Genomic DNA, 21,421 nt, shown 5'->3' on the forward strand with positions numbered 1-21,421 from the left:
ATTTTTTTTTTTACCACTTAACCAGTGTTAGTATAGAAGGTAACCAGAGTATTGCAAATCTGTGATGTTTGGGAAGGCCACACTGGATAACACCCTTCTCATGTGTCTGGGCCAAGCAGGACTCAAACCCTTGATATATTGGTGTAAGATCAGATACTGTACTGTACTGTTCTTACAACAAGATTACATCTTTCCATTATAAAATGAGAATCTACACATCTCTTATGGGATAAAAAAAATGTACCAGGGTACGTACATTTATTTCCTAGTGAAACAATTCTTGCTTAAACAAATCAGAAAAATATGAAAAAAAGAGAGATTATTTTCCTAAATTATTGGAAATAAAAATTGCAGTAGCACAAAGCCTGAATGATTGTCACAAAATTTTTCAAATAAAATTGCAAATAACAGATTCCCTCAAAAAATTCACAAGTAGCAACTCTTGGTGTCAGTATAATAAACTTACTAGTGCAAAATATCAAGTCCCATGGAATTTAGGGATTATAATTTTTTTCATATACGTACAGGGGGTCCCCGACTTATGAATGCCTTCTGATATGAACGGAGTTAAACTTGAAATTTACAGTATTTTATTTACCTGATGACTTATTTTTTACTTTCATTTAATGTACAGTATTTTATCATTCTATTTCTTCTTATCTCTCAAATTAAGTGATTTTAGATGTATATAAGGGCTTAGGCTATGATATAATGGGATTTTAAACATAGTTCTGTAAGTACGGTATGCACATAGCATGTGTTCCAACTTACGTACAAATCCGACTTAAAAACTTCCTCAGGAACGGAACCCATTCATAACCAATAGACCCCTTGTAATAATACTGCCTGCATGGAGTCACTTGTGAGTGAGTGAAGTTAGGTGTGTTTGTGTTTAATGTTTTTAATAACTCGTTACAGTATAGGAATGTGGCTGTAAATTTTTTAATAAATAGGATTTCCCTTTTCAAGTATGGGGTAATGCTATCCAGTTAGATTAGTATTGGGTGCTGAAATTAAGAGAAAACTGCACTGCCTTGGGTACTTAACATTTCAAGGCAAAATAATAAAGGAAGGTTACATAAAAATTAAAATGGATTTTTTGTGTTGTGTATGGTAAACTTTCTCCATTGAACCCGTGGATATATTTAGCCCTATACCTAAAAAAAAAAAAAAAAAACCTTGTGCTACAGGTACCATGAAATTTTCAGCTCAAACTACAGATTATTCTGAGGTGGATATTTTATTCTTCTATACCTGTCATAATTCCCTCACAATGAAAAAATGAAAACTTCATATTGTCAAAACAACAAAGGAACTTAAATTATACATTAAGATTGTATGAAGGCAATACCTTTTCTACTCTTATAAACTAAGTAATCAAATTTACTGCCTATTCTTCATATCTGATTTCTTCAGATGTCTGCTTTGATTATAAAAAGAAGGGTATGCTAACAAGTACGGTGATTTTTACACCCATTTTATGCAGTCCAGTGGAATAAGAGGCATCAGTTAAACCTCTTCCCTTAAATCTCCTAAAGGTGAAGAGTTGGGTGGCTGGATACCTTCTTCTGATAGTCCATCAAAATAACATGACACAGAATTGACAGCATAATTAGCTGGAAATTCATCCTGAGGTAACTGGCCTGGAGTAACGTTACCTCTATTTGAATTGTTACAATGGTGATTGTGTGGATCAATGTCTGCAGGATCTACAATTTCACTGTTTACTAGCTTAGATGGTTCATCTGGAATGTTCTCATCCTGCTGCTTAATTTCTACCATAACTCTCTGCAAGTCATGATCAGAAGATGGCTGAGGGTCCTGTGACTCTTGGGGCTTGGGATTCTGGTTGACTGGGCAGTTGGAGGTCATCAACAATTGTGGTTCCTGGAGTGCAGACCCCTGTGTTTCTTGGGGTATGTTTTGAAGTTCTTCCTGTGGTATACATGACTTGGATACTTGGATAAAACGTGCATGGATTTCATTATAAGTTGAGAGTTTTTCTGTACCATAATCTTGGGCTTGATGGCAGACAGCCAATGTCTCTCTCATGTGAGGATCATGCAGTGTTGCCAATTCTAAAGTAAGGATGGCACAATTAACTGGAAGAGACAGGCTTCTTTTAATACTTTTTTGTGCAAATTAAACTCGTATATAATGCTATAATGTACAGTACTGTACTGTAATATTATGAATACAGTACATACACCATAAACTGGCTAACACTGTATGTCTCGCTGCATGGTGTAAGTGTTTTTACATCATCATATCATATAAAGACTTAAACTGTATAAATTTATATTGTATTCTGATGTTAAAGTGCAATTTATGAGTATTGTACTTGTACTGATATAAAACAGGTATTAAGAATATATAATGATATAATATAAATAAAGAGCTACAAAAAATTCCTCAAAGGCCAATTCCATTACTTTTCAATGTTACTGTTAGTAGTTTCCATAAAATGGTTAAAAACTTTGAGAAAAAATCATCATCATCGTTTTGGCACAAGTATCTGTTTAAGATATAAACATCTAATTAGCCTTTCCACTGCCCAGAGTGCTATCAGCAGAGAAAGTCTTCAAAAACTCAGTCTGTACAGTACTGTAACAGTAATCAGTAAGGGAGAAAAATTCTTTCAGTATAGTTACTGGTCGTTTTTTTTTTTTCTCAACAACTGTAAATAATAAAGTAAAAATTAAAGTGGGGTTGACTTTTGGAATGTACCTATGATAAGCTGAATGATAACTGACCAATAACCGCACCTATGACCTGTACAGATGCCGTAGCTACTTCACTCCTGAGCAGTTGTTTCAAGTATATAAGGGATTCATTCATCCAAACTTGGAGTACTGCTCTCATATCTGGGGTGGTTCTTCTTCTGCCCAACTGTTAGATATGGTGGATTCAAAGGCATTTCGTCTTATTAACTCCTTTAGTTGACAATCTTTCTTCCCTTTCTCTTCGCCGCAATGTTGCTTCACTCTCTCTCTTTTACAGTTACTTTAACAGACAATGTTCAGTGGATTTGGCATCTTGTGTACTGCCGGCAAGGCCGTGGGCTCGTAACACATCTTACCCACGGTGCCCACCATTTCTCTGAGGATGTCGGTCACACCAGAATAACCCGTTATAGTACATCCTTCTTTCCTCACACAGCCAAACTGTGGAATGATCTGTTTTCTTCTGTGTTTCCACACTCATACAATCTGTCTCACTTTAAAAAGCTGGTTTTCCAGCATCTTTGTGGTGTAGATTAATACGTATAACCTTTTCCTTTTCTATTTTTAATTTCTTTTTCATATTTTTTCGTCCCCTAGGCTCTGATGTGGGTCAATGACCTAGGCCCGGGTGGGCTATTCCCCCCTCAAAAAAAAAAAAAAAAAAAAAAAAAACAGGCAGGCAGTTGCCAAGACAGCTTTCCCTTGATTGGGAAGTACAGTACAGTATGTATACTGTATATGAAAAAATTATGAATTAAGTTACTTTTATTATACATACTACAAGCCTTTTCCCTGTACAGTAATGATATACCATGGATAGACCGGTGCTAATCAGCCAAAGACTTGTTCCACCATCGGCAACTGCACCCAATAGTGTACTGTACTCATTTACTGCTGAGTGCACAAAGGTAGGTGTACAAGGAGGTACCTAATCCTTCCCTCTGGTCAGTTTTGAAACCACAACTTTTGTTTGTGAGGTGAATACTCTACTAACTGAACTATGGAGCTACCTGTACTAATAATAGTTTATTAACAATATTTGGCATTCTTAATTTGGGTAAGTGTACAATACAATATTATAAGGTATTTATTTACTTTTACACCCGTCTCACGTTTGATAAAAAACTTACCATATTTTGATAGTCCAGACAATTCTAAGACACTTTTCTTCTATAACGATATCGTCGCAAATTACTCTGGGGGCGAAGCACCCAACTAGGAAAGTTAGGTAAGGTTTATCAAGTTTGTTTGCAAACCTATTTGCGACGATATCGTAATAGAAGAAAGGTGTCTTAGAATTGTCTGGACCATCAAAATATGGTAAGTTTTTTATCGAACGTGAGATGGGTGTGAAAGTAAATATTTACCTATTATAATTACAGGTGCTCCTTTACCTACGAACGAGTTACGTTCCTGAGGCTTGTTTGTAAGTCCAACTTTACTCTTGTAGATACCAAACATATTGTAAAAGATTATGGATATTTAGTACAGCTATACCCTTTAATACAGCCTTTAAACCTGGTTCACTCTTCTCTTAGGTAATGTTTGTTATATCTGGAATTTTCTTCAAAATAATCCAGTCTCATCCACATTAAACACCTGTTCTAGCAGGTCACCCCCCTCAATGATGATGCTTGTATCTCTGAATGTTTGTAAGTTGAACATTCTTAAGTAGAGGAGCACCTTACCAGTAAATGTATCGGTAACTAACGAACGAAATTTGAAATTCTAATCCAGTACAGTACATTACATGAATGATTGTAACTACTAATTGAGGTGTGCAGTCATTTTTCCTCTGGTGACACCATGGCTACTTAACCAAATACCTAGTGTTTTATGGGGGCTTATATTTTTCAATTAAATTTAGGAAAATTGGTAATTTCATAATTTTTATACATGAAATTCAGTTACCAATACAGTACCAAGATTGGATTTTTTTTTTGGGGGGGGGGGGGCTGAAGAAGGCCTTTAAATAAATTCCCTTTAACAAGGCACTGACACTCCTACGTTGTACATAGTAGTGTCTCATCAGGGAAGAAGGGGCCCAGCCAAGTGCACTAGTACACATTTTAACCTATTTTGGTTGTTTGTCCTTTCATTCTGAATTTCAAAAAGCATGCCCTTATACCTTTTTTCCTTCACTTGTTTTTCCATCTTTCCTATTCCAATCCATTTGACCTCTTATTTTACAGAAAACTAATTTGTCTCCCTCCTTCCTCATCCATTCTCTTTAAACATTATTTTACAGTGGTTCTGACCTCTCTGTTGGCTGAGTTTGCGTTCAGCATCTTTAAACCGTCTGCTGATGTTGTCGAGGAGGTGAATAGCTGTCTTGATCGAGATAGGTTCCATGCTGGTGCTAGCCTGCTCTCCACCTTCGGCCCAAGTTATTCCTCTTCACCTGTAGTTATCGTAATTTGCAAAATATACAATAATTAGTCCAAAATTTAAACATGAGAAACACCAAACCCATTCAACTAATTAAAGGTAAATAAAGAAAACATTTTATAGGCACCAACAGTCGAGTAGAAATACCCAAATAACAACTTGGGAATATTAAGTAAATAAGTGTAAATCTGTATCAACCTGTATACAGTACAGTACAATTACTGTATACAGTAACTAAAACTGTAAATGAATTTAAAGTTTTGGAATTGCTGTAATCTACACTCTATAATTTAAGTATGTTTCAGGCCAGTTTAATTACAGTACTGTGTTGAACAATAGTTATTCCCAAGATGCGGGTACGGTGACGGTCGTATTTTTTTAATGACAGTCCGGGAAAGCTAACATGTTAGCTATTCCGTGCATCTACAAAAAAACGCCTTAAGAAAAAAATACGACGGTTTTCCAAAAAATATTGCAATTTTCTCGGAAAGTAATCATTTGCGAAAGAAATGATACAGAAGAAACGAGTCTTAGAATTGCCTAAACTACTGATTCCAAAATATAAAATCCTAAAATTCGCTACATGACCAAACAATAATAATTCCATGGTTAGTTTCTGGCAAGATTGAGATTACTGACGCTTCATTTCCTTGGGAAATTAGTGGTTTTCAAGGAAATGACGATTTTACCGTTTCTCAGTAACGTAAAATTTTTCGGAAACAAACCAAAATACACACCCCAAAAATTTTTCATTAAAAAAAAACACGAACGTCATCACCAAACCAACAAATACCGGTAATGTTGGTATTTTTGCGTTTAAACATTCCACATTCCTACCACTAATCTATTATCATATTCTAATAAAACGTCTAATTTTAAGATCATTTTCATCTATTACATTACCGTCGCAAATGTATAATAACGGAGATAGCATATCCAAAATTTTCTCTATTATCTAACAGGTCGTTTGACCTGTGCCCGGTTGGGCTAATTCCCGTAAAAAAAAAAAAACAATCCCTCATTATCACTTACCTCACCTCTCACACTGCGTCTCCTTGAGTAATCATCACGCGCATGTGTTCCCGTACACGTCACGCAACCAATCAAAAGCGTTTTATTTTTGCAACCAATTAAAATGATTTGTGGTTCAATTCGCTGTATTTTTGGCCCAATCAAAATCTATTTTTATTTTGGGTCTCATATTTCGAAATTCAACTTCATTTCTGATCATGGAAGTCTGTGATGGGTGTCACTTCAATTATATGGAGCTGATTGAGAGTTTTGGGGAAAAATCGAAGAAACTAGAGCATTTTCTCGATCGCATGGTGTTCTTCCAACCTCAGTAAAGTGTCTTAAGAGCAAGACTGAATGAAGTATCGCAAGGAACAACATGTGTGGCGTTGGGTAAAAACCACAGAATCCAACGACAAACAAGAACCAGCCCAATAAGGTAAGAAATAGGTGATTCCATCATATGGTGAGTCAGTTAGGTTAGGTTTGGTTTTTGTTTTTCTAGTGTTTTGGTGTATTTTTTATTCGCTTAGCCATTAATTTTTGTCGAAAAACGTCCCACGAAAAAAAATCGATAAAAAAACCCGGTCAATTTCGGACGGAAATGAAGGTCCTAATCGTTATAAACACACACAAATACACTAGAAAATTATATTTTTTACTTTCTAACAGAGTGAGAGGTGGAAGTGCAAATTTACCGTAATGTTTCCGTTGCAGACAAATCTGGACACTTTCTACATTCACTAAACACACTAGCGAGGCCTAACCTGCCACAGGGATCCTTTAACTGACTGGGGTCACGGAAGTTCGGAACGGGAAACCATGCTTTCTTGTTTCCCTTAAAAATGTTTTAATATTAATTCTTTTGTCAAGATGGGAAGCGGTAATTATTTCAGCGATAAAGATATATGAATAACGAGTTTCTATAATACTTAGCTTAAGTTATTAGTATATAGAATATACGTAGTTTAATTTAATCATGAATTTTATGCTCGGCTGTGACTGAGTTGTGTTTTGTCCGGTCAACGAGTCGTGACAACTGTTGTAACGTCATGGTAAACCTATTTAGTGGCGTACTACTGTGGACTGGCTGGATAATATATCACATGTAGCAGCATAGTTCTTCGAGGAATTGGTCAGTGACTTCAAACTCTTTAAAATAATATTTTGCTTTGTTTACAACGTAATAGCTGTTAACCACTAAGTTAGTCTTACACCAACCGTTTAACGTATAAGTAAAAGGGTGAAATATTGCTCGCTAGAGTGAAGTAGCCCCATGTAAGTCAAATTGCGTCAACATTTGCGCTTTGGATTATTGGATAACCTGATTTTCACTACTCGGTATTACGAGTGTTCATGTAAGCTGTATTTAGGCTTATTTTACCTAATCGTCTTCCATTGTGCAGTGCCATGGAATGGTTTGTTTCCTTTGGGAAACTACATTAATAGAGACCGATTTGAAAAGGACCTGGCTGTGTATACTGACAATGAATTGAAGTTCTCGGGCCATTGTGAGAAGAAGGTGAATCAAGCAACTAAATTATTAGGTCTTAAAAGAAGGTCGTTCAGATATCTAGACGGCCAGCCCCTCGTACGTCTGGTTTCCATGATATTCTAGAGACTGACAGTTGACTGAAAATGTCCAAAGGAGGGCCACCAGACTGGTGCCTGCACTACGGCATCTCAGTTATTCAGAGAGATAGAGCACCTGCAACAGCTTAGCTCTTTTACCAAAGTACTGTAGGCTCCAAATTAGGACCGATTCAGCAGCAACTTATGCAACCACCATCTTATGTTTCCTTGACCGTTTTCCCTTTGCATTACGCATGATCATATACAAAACCAGGATAATAGCAAATCATCCTGTTCATATAAATGTAGCTTCGATGAACTGGGAGCCATTTTTCTTGTCCTGTTCCCTCTAAGATAGAATATGCAACTGCAAATGGAAACGGGTGTCCATTGTCCAAGGCATTTTAATTTAATTCAAACGCTTAATGCAAACGCATATATGGAATCGTAGCTTTAGTCAAAACTTTGAAATTATGAAATCGCTAACCAACTGTAAAGTTTTAATGTATAACCTGTGTATTTTTTTTTTTAGTTTTTGTTTGGACTTTCATTTTTTGGTATCATTGTAATAGTATATAGTAATTGCAATACTGTACAGTAGTTTAACTTGCACAGTACTCTAGTTTTAGTACTGTCGTTATTCACTACCCAAGAAGGGAAAGTCCTTTTTGTCTTTTAATTTTAATTATTGTGGACTAGGATTTATACCATTGGATTTTTTACGTATTATCTAGTTTTCATTTCACCATGGCAGTTTAATTACTTTTGACATGTGATCTTAGCATTTAGTACATATTTATCGGATTTAAAATAAGTTTTATGCAAGAAATACTTATATAATTGAATCAAATCGTCAGCTACACACTCGCCATGAGTTGTTCTGTGGATTAACCACTAGTGTTTTATTTTGTTGAATTGTATCAGTTTAGGATTTATATCTTTTGAATTTAAATTGGCATTATGTTCGAACTTTATAATTTATGTACTTAAACTTGTAACATATTTTATTCATTCTCAGCACGTCCGAAACGTTAAGAATTAATGATAGTGTTTCGTATTATCACCGGTCGCAAGTGTGGAATGTGTGCTATTCCGAAATAACATCTCGTTGGATATTCATCAGTGTCCAGTCTTGATTTGGAAAATATGGTAAGGTCAGGTTAAGCTAAGGTTTTTGTCGAACGTTTACGGTAATAGATATCGTGTACTGTATTGAGTTCGTGATTATCAGTTTGAGAATTTGATTAAGTTGGCTATGCTAATTCTAGAAATTTGATTAAGTACAGCCGGTCAAGGGTAAGCTTTACAGTACATAGGTGTCCAGTTGCAGTCCCGGAAGATTATTTTCTGGCTATATTTTAGGCATTTAGGGCATAAAATCACTTTCTGTTTGGTTTCACGGAGAATAAAAAATTAACGAATATGAATACTGTATATCTGATAAGAATGGTTGACTCAATGCGGTAATGGTGGAGCAGACGGTTAGCACCAGGAGTTTGTGGATTTTGTTCATATTTTCCACAGTTCTTTTGATGATACTAACTAATACAATCGACATGACATGAAGAATGGAAATTGCGGGGTAAAAATACATTCTTTGTACATAAAAAATAAAATAAAAATAATTATTTACAGTAAATAGTGCGCCGAAAATTCTGCTGTGGCGTCGCCTTTTGTCGTCTACTCCTAAACTAATATATTCTGAATCCGGTTTCACTTAGCTTGTACATCAGTAAATAGACGACGGAGCCTCTCATATGTGTTCTATCATAGGCTTCAATTTTCAATTTTTTTTTAACCATCATAGGCTTGATTATTTTTTTTTCTTATAGGCTTCATTATTCAGATTCGTGAGTTTATTGTCTGCAAACACCCATTGTTTTTATCTTTAGGCGCAATAAGTTCTTAAACCTTTTTATGTATAAATGATGAGAAACACGTTAGAATCGAATCCCATATTGTGGGTTTTGATACATTTCCGATTTTTTATTGTTCTTCCTCAAGGAGGACTGGGAGAGAAAAACCTTAGTTTTTCAAAGACGTTCTTATCGCGTAGTGTTCGGTATCGTATCACACGTTACCTGTGCTTGTGGAGGATAAGAACGTCTTCAAGAGATCATCTGTCAACATGGACAAGTTGGCAGGACGTTCAAGTGTTCAAAATGCGGCAGAGAACTGACAAGGAGATATATGTTTCAGTGCAACAATCAATCGTACTCTTAGGTCCACAAAAAAACAAAAAACAACGTAAACTTACACAATGCCGCTTCAAGATACAGTAGTTGTTTTCATTGATACCAGATATCAAAGTACTGTAAGTTCTTTCTGCTTAATATGCCGGGTGCTGCACGGTTAGGAAGTAAGGTAAATAGGTTAGTTTGGCTAGGTCAGGTCCTGTTAGGTTTTGTGCATTGTTGCTTCCATTTTCGTGTTTAGTATCATGCAAATAACACACACACGACATGTTCAGTAAATAGATATGACCCATTACTCTTATTGTCTAAAAATTACCATGGTGGCCCAATTTGTGATCCCAAACCCCTTCATCCGGTTTTGTTGAGGTCAATCTGTTCGGGTTAACACGGATATGACCTCTACGGACTGAGTGACCCATTTACTCATTCACACATTAATTACTGTATTTTTGCCCCTCACGTCTCTAGGGGCACGAGGGTACAAGTAAGCAGTAGAAGCCACAGCGGGCCAGACAAGGAGAGTGGTGTAAATTAGTTTTGTAAGTTAGTGAGGTGGGAGTACAGCAGCACACTGCACTGAAGAGGCTACGCCTATTAAGTTAAGAGACCCACCTGCTCGCGCCTGCCCCAGTTCAAATGTTCCACTGCTCTGACAGTTTCAGTGACGCTTAAATATCTTTATTTTATATTTTTAAGTACAGTAGTATATTTAACCGCTCACATACTTTCATAAAAAGGAAGCGTGAAAGTAGTATGCTAAGGTTGGACACGCTCTCTCCGTTGCGTCAGACGAGAGAAAACATGCTGAAAAGTTCCTGATAGCCAAGTTCTCCCCATGAACCCTTGCACATGACATATCACATCACGTGATTTTATGATCTGGGCCATCCTAGGGAACACAACATAACATAACTCGGTGAAACTGGAGCTTTGCTAGTAATAGGGAAGTTGTGAATAGTTTTCAACTGTTCTAAACATTAATTTTATCCTCTTTGTCACTGATCGGCCTTTGTGAAATGGCAAGTACAGTTGTGGACAAAGTGAAACTGAGTCACGGGAATGAGTCTCCGAACTGACTTATCCTGACTGTTTTATCTCACCGCTCTTGCTTAGCAAGCGAGATGTCACGGGTTCGATTCCCGGGCCGGCGGAAGTTGTTTGGACACTCTTCCTAGTCCCCTTGGTCTCTGTTCACCTAGCAGCAAAGTAGGTACCTGCTGTAAATCGAAAGTTGCGAATTCGTATTCAGGGACAAGTTGTTGGAGCTTCCAATAACTTGCTTAGACATAAACCATTGACTCCTCAGGCTTCTACGCCCTTAACTCATGAGACATAAGGCAAGCATAAACTTAGCATGCTTCCCTGTCGGGCGCTGTAAACGCTTCTGCGCTTCACCTTACACAAGGATGTAGGGGAGTGCCCAATAAATAATAAACAAAAATGTAGGAAATCGATGGCCATCTCGTTTCTTGGAGTTTCGCACTGACCGCGGGAGCTCAGATGCCCCAATATCTTATAAGTTTATTTTCCTAGACTCTGCATATATTAGGGTGTCATAATATCCGGCTACCAGGTCATGTTTAGTACCTCCCACGTTTGATTTGTTACTAAATTCGCATCCATCTTTATTCACCGATCACTCAAAACAACACTGTTGCACTCGGATATGGCGGTAGTAACGTTTTCTATGGCGTCTATGACGTCAATATATGAGTATTGGCGATACACTTGGTCAACGCGTTTTCTGTACTCTCCTTTGGGGTTTGTTCAAAATGATATTTTTTTTACTAATATGTCTTACATTTTGTATTTTTACCAGCATAAAAGTGGGCATGTTGAACAAGTTTTAGTTTTAGTTTAACAAATTTATTGACAAAGCTTGGAGTACAGTTTGCCTATTGTGAGTAATTCAGTCAGGTCTTGATACTGAGGGTGGTATCACTTCTCACTGCCACGCAGAACAGAGGTTCATACACAAAGAAACAAGAGGTGTATTATCAGTTAGCATCACGTCAAGCTAAGTTAGGCTTATGTGTTACTCCATTGGCTCAGGGTTTTTTTTTCTTACGTTGCCCCTTTTCCGTTCCTGAGTCTCTCTCTCTCTCTCTCTCTCTCTCTCTCTCTCTCTCTCTCTCTCTCACACACACACACACACAGAGCTAAAGGGGCAAATAATCGTCTCTGAAGCCAGACACACATATGCGTATCTTGTTGACGGGGGTGTCAAGATCAAACTGTTGTGGATCCCCCTCTCGCATAAGCCTCAGAGAATATGGCAGAGTTGATGCTCTCGCCAAACTCTCGTCGAACAAAGGCACTGTTGAATACAATCTAGATCTACCCAAAAGATCTCTTAAAACTTTACTTTTACTTTTATCCTCTTCGCCACTGATCGGCTCGTTAGCCGCTTGGGCGGTCGGTCACGTCTCTTACGCACTGTTGGCAAGTACTGGGCATGCACTGGCTCCTAAATGTATCTGTACCTGCTCCAGTGTTGACCAGGTCTTGTCTTAAAACAGTTCACACTTGGTGCCGTCACAACACTCTGGCAGGTTGTTCCAAGAGTTCACAATTCTCACTCCGAGAAAGTTTGCGTTCAATTTTCTGGACATGTAGCTTCTTCAACCTGGAGCTATGACCCCTAATCACGAAAGAACTTGATGATGAATTTGAAGCAAGCAGACAAGTTCAAACAGGCATTAGTCAATCCATTGTTTACCATGATGAGATGTATGAAGTGAAACATCAAACATGTATATGGAGCAAGTAACAAGATCACTAGGTTGCAAGATGTTGTAACCACTAGACTAAGATTAAGATATAAGTACCCCTGGCAGTATATTCCTCAAGCAGATGTGAACAGAACTAATATGTAGAGTGTGTGGCCAGACATAAGACTACACTTTGAATGTGTAAAGATAGAACCTTTTAAGGACAGGTCCAAGCACACTGTGTGAAATAGCACAACACTTCATCTATTAATGGCAAGATACCTGACATTAAGATTGTATCCTTTTTTTTTTATTCTCTCTTTTGCACTTAGCAGCTAGGTCAGTTCTCATGTATAGATCGAGACACAATGTACTTGAATACCGGTACCTCTCACGCAGATGTGAATAACAGTGTATGGCCTGGAATATTGTCTCGCACTGCTATACTCACGCAGTTGTGAGTCAACCTTTATGTACAGAACTAAACAAACATTACTGTATATTTGAAATACTCTGTAACATTCAATGCCATAATATTATGACCACCGGGGTCTGTTATACACACCCTTTGTGGCCTCTAATCCTTTTGCGCTACCTCTAATTAAAAAAAAAACATCTCAACCCACATAATTTTTCTCCCCTCCCTCAACTCTCACCTCCTCCCGTCTTTCTCAGTCCTCACCTCCCCCCCATCAACCTTCACCTCCTCCCGTCTCTCTCAGCCCTCACCTCCTGTCGTTCACCCTCACCAATCAGTTCCACATGTTGCCAGGGTCTGTGAAGGGGCCTGATAAAACCTTTCCGAGTGAGGGCCACCCTTATGGGGGAGAAGCGGAAGAAGAATGGCGAGGTCTCGGCTGCTCCACATTCTCTAACGTTCGCAGGATGAATATTTGTTCCTCGTCACTAAAGATATTGGAATGTTGTACCTCATCTGGTTGACTTGAGCTGAAACAAAAATATTAGGTCCAAAAAGAGCAGATGGATTGCTTCGAAAATCTACCTTAACTAGAGGCGTTCATTTGTCGCATGTTATGAGACAATGTGTATTGCGGGGGTCGATATGCTCCAAAATTCACGTGTGGCTAGTGACACCCCTCAAATACCAAAATTTATCGTCCATGGTTTCATATTGTCTCCCAAAAAGTTGTTTTAGCTACTGTACATATCTTAACTACTGTAGATGCATTCTCTTGTCGCCAATTAAGAGAGAAAATGAGCGCGCCAAATGATTCCCTACGTCATTCTCGTTCGTTGACTGGTGCTAGGTAAACGTATCTAAGGTAAAATGAGGTAATTTTGATAATATTTGTGGGTGTTAATTTTGTGCTTTAACTTGAGGTAAACAAAATGAGTGTACTATTATAGCTTCAGCTTGAGTTACGAGGAAAATTTGTCGTAAGAACGTTTGACAATCAGGACTGGAACCTCAGTGAGTCATCAACGTTTTAGCCGAGAACTAACCAACGTTTCGTCTCAGGATGTTTCTATCTTAAAAGACCCAGACAGATTCGAATTCAGTTTGGATGATGCTCTGAGACCTTGGACAAATAACCTCCGCTGATCTAAGATAACGTAACTTATCCCTAAATTTAACCTAAGATAACGTAACCTAACTAAACTTAAATCACCCCACCCTAACCAGCCTGATGTATAACCTAGGCAAACTTTACGCTTTCTTAACCTAACTTACCTTAACCGTCTATCGCCAGAGCTTAAGTGAGCCTTCCATCCAACCAACCAACCATGCAACTATCCATCCAGATGAGTGTAGCCATCTCCTGTGCTGGGGGGGGGACACAAACCTTGGAGAATCTGAGGCGTATTACAGCAAGGTGAGCACACAGGTGTAACTTGTAATATTTCTGGGACAAACAGCATGCACTTCCGCGTCTTACCCCGCCTTTGGAATCACGATAATAACTATGATTTTAAGTTTTTTACTACTGTACACTCACGAGCATTAGATTTAACATTCGACTGTGTGTACTGCATCCAGGTTCATGACACTGTATGTTGATTTACAAACCTGGTGCGTGTGTGTGTGTCATAATTTAATGGTTCATTCGGCCTGTGTACAACAGTACACGCGATGTGTGTATAATATTGAAGCAGCACAGTAGGCATGTGTATGGTATTGCAACAGTCCATACGGCATAATGTATTATATTGCAACCATTCACTGCGTATGTGTGATAGTTTGTTGGTTAGGTTAGTTTCGATATGTTTCTGTAGACTAGGTTAGGGTTTGTTTTTTAGATTAATTGGGAATGAATAAGAATAATTACTATAATAATGTTCATTGAAAGAGGTTAGTCTTGAGTCAGGTTAAGTTAATGTTTTTATATAATTTACTTTCTATTGTAATATTTATTATTTATATCGTTATGTGTAACGTCTTTTATTCTATTTTTTTTTATAAACTGAAGTTAGTGAAAAAAATTATTAATTCATCGTAGTGAAGTGAAGAGCGGAATACGTATCCAGTATATCTTAGGAATCTTGGAGGATCGTGACCCTGGGAGCGCGCGCCGCCCCTATTGTGGGTTTCCAGGCGTCAGCGGTCAGATGAGGGCTGGAGTGTGTCCTCTAACTCCCACCAAACTTAGTTATCTCAAGTTTGCCTTTTTCCCCAGACCCTTCATGACCACCCACGATTGTATCTTAGTTTCAGACATTACCAGATCTGTGCTAGACAGGCGGAGTCAGTCCCAGACAGATCAGACATAAGGTTTATCTGTCCGTGGATTGAATCCCGAGCTTTGAAACGCGTTTTTTATTGCACGTTACTCTGATCCTGTGTTGAACCTGATTGAGCCAAGTCGGGCCTTCCCGCTGGCAGGTTTAGGAGTTGGATCCAGAAGTGTACACACACACACACCATGGAAGGGTACCTCAGTCTCCGCAGTTTAATACACACCACTCACATGAACGTGTTTATTGAGGAACTTGCGGTCTAATACATGAAAGACTCTATGTACTGCACAGTGCACAGCTCATTTACCGCAACATGTTTTAGTACTTGATGATTTCGATGATTTCATTCAGATATACTTGCTTCATTCCATCACCAGCAGACGGTACTCAGACAACACACGCCATGATCTCAGCAACACAATTTGTCTATAGATAAGAACATAAGAGTAAGTAGACGTGGTAAGGGAGGAAGTGATATCTCAACAGAGTAGTGGGCGGAACTTTATCTTATTATCTGATGATCACTTTTCTTCCTTGATAATTGATGATAAATAGCCCCAAGGAAAGTTAAAGTTAAAGTATGAACTTGACCAGGTAACTCGAGGTGATGTGTTAACTTTCGGATTTGGCGCTAAAATATTTGATATAAACCACAGGGGAAGATCAGATGAGTGCCGTTGTTAACTCTGTTCATCGAGGCGACACGTTATCAAAGACCCAGGAGAATGTGGATGTTTAAAGGAGGTTATTTTACCCAGAGTCCCTCAGTGTCGGGTTCCATTTGTCTGCCTCTACAATACTCACCTTTTATTGGGGAAAGTTTCTTGTCTTAATATTGTCTAAAGTTGTTCCCGGTTAAGAATGTATCCTTAATATCTGCCATTTTAAATCGGTGTTTACTGTGTGTGTGTGTGTGTTTACTATGTGTGTGTGTGTGTGTGTGTTAATTTCGCTCCAGGCTGCATCTCTTATTAATAAACAAGATATAAGATATTATTAACTTAACTCGACACAGGCGTCTTTTATGTTGGTAAATTATATAAGCAAATTGACGGAGTATCCATGGGCTGCTCCTCCCAGGCCAGCACTACCTAATATATTCTGGTGTTGCCATGAAAACCAATGGCTCTTTTATGCTCCCCCCGGTAGTGCATCGCTGCCACCCATAACACATTTTTGAGGATGTTTTATTTTGTTTATTTATTTATTTATTTATGTATTTTTTCTTTTTTTTTGGGGGGGGGGGGGGTTACCCAAAATCATACAAACCATCACCATTCTATGAAATTCTCATTAGAACAGGACTCAAATGGTAAAATATTTGTTATTTTCTCATTCATATATCGCGCACTTACAACCCCTCAACTGGGTGTCGATTTTATAAGCCTTACTCCCTTTAAGATACATAACTAAGGCAATACAAACACTGGTACATGGGCAAATTCCATTATATCCAGTTATACAGCTGTGAGGGCGCTGTAAACTGAATTATAACGAGAGCATTTATCTTATTCCAGGTAAATTTCAACTTTTTATTTCATGTAAAGTGAATTCTGGTTTCTTAGTATCAAGAAACGTTCATATAGATAGAATAAAGCATATGCTAATTTTCCACTTCAGGAAGTGAAAAAAAAAATATATATATATATAAATAAATAAATAAAAAGTTTTGTGGTAACGAGACAATATATATTTTTTAGCATGGCAAGAGCAAATAATGTGAAATAATGTGACATTGTGGGTTAATGAGAGGTGTAGTGATGTGTGATCGGTTGAGAGCGTCGTTGGAAGCTTCTACACGTCAACCGGTTCTCTTTATTGAGGTTATACGTCAGCTGGTTCTCTTTATTGAGGTTACACGTCAGCTGGTTCTCTTTATTGAGGTCACACGTCAGGTGGTTGTATTATCTTAATCCGTGCACGTCAAGTGGTTGTATTATCTTAATCCGTGCACGTCAAGTGGTTGTATTATCTTAATCCGTGCACGTCAAGTGGTTGTATTATCTTAATCCGTGCACGTCAAGTGGTTGTATTATCTTAATCCGTGCACATCAAGTGGTTGTATTATCTTAATCCGTGCACGTCAAGTGGTTGTATTATCTTAATCCGTGCACGTCAAGTGGTTGTATTATCTTAATCCGTGCACGTCAAGTGGTTGTATTATCTTAATCCGTGCACGTCAGGTGGTTGTATTATCTTAATCCGTGCACGTCAGGTGGTTGTATTATCTTAATCCGTGCACGTCAGTGGTTGTATTATCTTAATCCGTGCACGTCAAGTGGTTGTATTATCTTAATCCGTGCACGTCAAGTGGTTGTATTATCTTAATCCGTGCACGTCAAGTGGTTGTATTATCTTAATCCGTGCACGTCAGGTGGTTGTATTATCTTAATCCGTGCACGTCAAGTGGTTGTATTATCAGTCAAGTGGTTGTATTATCTTAATCCGTGCACGTCAAGTGGTTGTATTATCTTAATCCGTGCGTCAAGTGGTTGTATTATCTTAATCCGTGCACGTCAGGTGGTTGTATTATCTTAATCCGTGCATCAGGTGGTTGTATTATCTTAATCCGTGCACGTCAAGTGGTTGTATTATCTTAATTCGTGCACGTCAAGTGGTTGTATTATCTTAATCCGTGCACGTCAGGTGGTTGTATTATCTTAATCCGTGCACGTCAAGTGGTTGTATTATCTTAATCCGTGCACATCAGGTGGTTGTATTATCTTAATCCGTGCACGTCAGGTGGTTGTATTATCTTAATCCGTGCACGTCAGGTGGTTGTATTATCTTAATCCGTGCACATCAGGTGGTTGTATTATCTTAATCCGTGCACGTCAAGTGGTTGTATTATCTTAATTCGTGCACGTCAAGTGGTTGTATTATCTTAATCCGTGCACGTCAGTCAAGTGGTTGTATTATCTTAATCCGTGCACGTCAGGTGGTTGTATTATCTTAATCCGTGCACGTCAGGTGGTTGTATTATCTTAATCCGTGCACGTCAAGTGGTTGTATTATCTTAATCCGTGCACGTCAAGTGGTTGTATTATCTTAATCCGTGCACGTCAGTGGTTGTATTATCTTAATCCGTGCACGTCAGTGGTTGTATTATCTTAATCCGTGCACGTCAAGTGGTTGTATTATCCGTGCGTCAAGTGGTTGTATTATCTTAATGTGGTTGTATATTATCTTAATCCGTGCACGTCAAGTGGTTGTATTATCTTAATCCGTGCACGTCAAGTGGTTGTATTATCTTAATTCGTGCACGTCAAGTGGTTGTATTATCTTAATCCGTGCACGTCAAGTGGTTGTGTTATCTTAATCCGTGCACGTCAAGTGGTTGTATTATCTTAATTCGTGCACGTCAAGTGGTTGTATTATCTTAATCCGTGCACGTCAAGTGGTTGTATTATCTTAATTCGTGCACGTCAAGTGGTTGTATTATCTTAATCCGTGCACGTCAGGTGGTTGTATTATCTTAATCCGTGCACGTCAAGTGGTTGTATTATCTTAATCCGTGCACGTCAGGTGGTTTTATTATCTTAATTCCTAAATATTAGCTGGTTCTACATCTTAAGCCACACACACACAGAAAACGTTACCACTATAGCCAAACAAGCATGACTTGGTCTGTGTCTCACATGCGGGCCAGGCATTACGTAGATTAATGTCACATATGATCACGTCAGTGTCAGCCATAAACTCAATAGCACTAAATTCCCAGTCACTTCAGTTCTAAACATGATCACTGTGTCATCAGAGCCAGACGTGATCATATCAGAGCCATCCATGATCACATCAGTGCCAGTCACGATCACATCAGTGCCAGCCATGATCACATCAATGCCATCCATGATCACATCAATGCCAGCCATGATCACATCAGTGCCATCCATGATCACATCAGTGCCAGTCATGATCACATCAGTGCCAGCCATGATCACATCAATGCCATCCATGATCACATCAATGCCAGCCATGATCACATCAGTGCCATCCATGATCACATCAGTGCCAGTCATGATCACATCAGTGCCAGCCATGATCACATCAATGCCAGCCATGATCACATCAGTGCCATCCATGATCACATCAGTGCCAGTCACGATCACATCAGTGCCAGCCATGATCACATCAATGCCAGCCATGATCACATCAATGCCAGCCATGATCACATCAGTGCCAGTCATGATCACATCAGTGCCAGCCATGATCACATCAGTGCCAGTCATGATCACATCAGTGCCAGGAGAGTGTGTAGGAGAGTGGAAGTTTTTTCCCAAACAAATTATAAAGCGTATGGAGAGATCAAACAAGTGTTGTTGTTATACCTATTGACCGAGGCGTCTCCATGCCAAAAACTGAAGATATTTGAAGTGGGAAGACTGAACTGCTGGAGGTAATGACAGGAAAAACACTCCCAGGTAGGGAGTTCCACAGCTGGTGTTAGTTCTCTTAACATTAGATGTAAGGGAATGAAAACGAAGTCCTAAATGTGTTTCATGCAAGCAGAAACATTTATTTATACAGGAGGCAAATTTTATACAGTAACATATTGATGTTTGAACAAATGGTAAGAATTTAAGTTATTATTACATTGGAAACAGGTATCACTTACTGTACAGTATATGCTGGCTGTTCATCACCATCAGCAAGAAAGTAATGAGTAAGGTTGTGCTGCTGTGTCGTGTGTGTAACTCATGATCAAATAGGGACAATGCTTTACGGAGAGAGAGAAAGAGAGAGAGTGTTAAGAGAGCACATATCTACAATGTGATCAGTGGGGAGTCGGGATGGTGAACTTGTAAACACTGTGCGCGCGCATTAATGTATACAAACAAATCCCGACTACGTGCGTGTGTAAAACTAGAAGATAACTTATATTTTAGCTTCAAGGACAAAAACGAGCTTCTTTTGTTTTCAAAGTAGGAAGCCTAATTATTTCCACAGTAAAAGGAGTCAAATATCAGATGAAGGAAAGTGCTCCTGCCAGTTTAAACATAGAAACATATTGTTGTCAAGGTCAGGATATACATAGAATTTCAAAGTGACGCCCTTGAACCATATCTGTGTTATCTTATCATTGCTGTGTCAAGAGATACACACGCCAGTGGTCGTCCTCTGGCAACTCCTCTTGTGTAACCTTCTCATATATTACTTCACTTGGATTTTATATAAATGTTGATACAGGAGCGAGTTCACGAGTTTTGCCTTTGCCTTCGTGGGTCCGTATATTGATCCAAGCGCTTTCGCTGATTGGCTGAGTCAGTCTCCGTAGGGGACGCCAGTAGCCAATCAGAGAGCAGATTAGGATTTCGCGCGTGGTTGTCGAATGTCTGCAGTTAGCATTTATGTAACTTCAGTGTTACAATATGTTAAAGTGATGTTTGTATGAACTCACAACTATGAATAAAACCAGTTTTGATTCATGTAAAACAGTGAAATATACATACTGTTTCAGGTGTTGTGGGAGGAGGAAGACGGCTGGCTGCACGTGGGTTGCTGACCGAACTCCGCCTGTGTAGACACACCGCCATAACACGCACACATCTCGAGGCGTACACGCACACACACGCACACACACGGTTCACACGAGTGGCGGGCTAGACGGTGACGCCGGCGCACCACTGCTGACATGCACACGGGCGGCACACGCGGCCACCACTACGACGCACGTGTGGACGCATTCTTACCCGCGCTGCTGGAGGCGAGACACCGCTCACTGCCTCCTCCGCTGCCGCTCACTGACACTTACGCCGCCCAGCCTGGCACCGCCCCTCGTTCACGCCGCCCCGCCGTCACACCTCGCCACCCACACATCCATACTGTTGGCCTCCTGTAGGACACCATCCTCAGGATTTTAGTGACCTCCCCCGACCTAGTCACATCCTCAGCCCCCACGGAGCGTGACACCGTGGGCGTGAAGGATCTCAGGACCTTGGCGGTGTATCGGGTATCCTACTACCTCAGGCGGCACCGTCACCTGCAGCTGCTGGGCTGTTGCCATTGCTACGCCAGTCTTTGTTGAGGTGCAGACCCGACCGTGCCACAGTGCCCGGTGCCCACACAAACATCCACCCACCCAGACCACCACAACCAGTGTGTCATACTCCACTTACCTGTCAAG

General features: G+C 39.3%; 1 protein-coding gene across 1 annotated transcript; it reads right to left on the bottom strand.

The window, feature by feature from the left end:
- Positions 1-736: 736 nt before the first annotated feature.
- Positions 737-20,879, bottom strand: LOC121859103. Its single transcript, XM_042355790.1, has 3 exons — positions 20,748-20,879; positions 4,982-5,124; positions 737-2,102 (listed from the first exon to the last, which is right to left on the bottom strand). Exons 2-3 carry the CDS (start codon positions 5,073-5,075, stop codon positions 1,510-1,512), a joined length of 687 nt encoding a protein of 228 aa, XP_042211724.1. The 5' UTR covers positions 5,076-5,124; positions 20,748-20,879; the 3' UTR covers positions 737-1,509.
- Between the last annotated feature and the right edge of the window lie 542 nt (positions 20,880-21,421).

The sequence above is a fragment of the Homarus americanus genome, unplaced genomic scaffold, assembly GCF_018991925.1.
Source record: "Homarus americanus isolate GMGI-L3 unplaced genomic scaffold, GMGI_Hamer_2.0 scaffold50924, whole genome shotgun sequence".
In the NCBI taxonomy this organism is placed as follows: Eukaryota; Metazoa; Arthropoda; class Malacostraca; order Decapoda; family Nephropidae; genus Homarus; species Homarus americanus.

Coding starts and splice junctions, on each gene's coding strand:
- LOC121859103 (XM_042355790.1), bottom strand. CDS start 5,075: ATGGAACCTATCTCGATCAAGACAGCTATTCACCTCCTCGACAACATC. Junction 2,103..4,981: donor CAAACTCAGCCAACAGAGAG/GTCAGAACCACT, acceptor TGTCTCTTCCAG/TTAATTGTGCCATCCTTACT.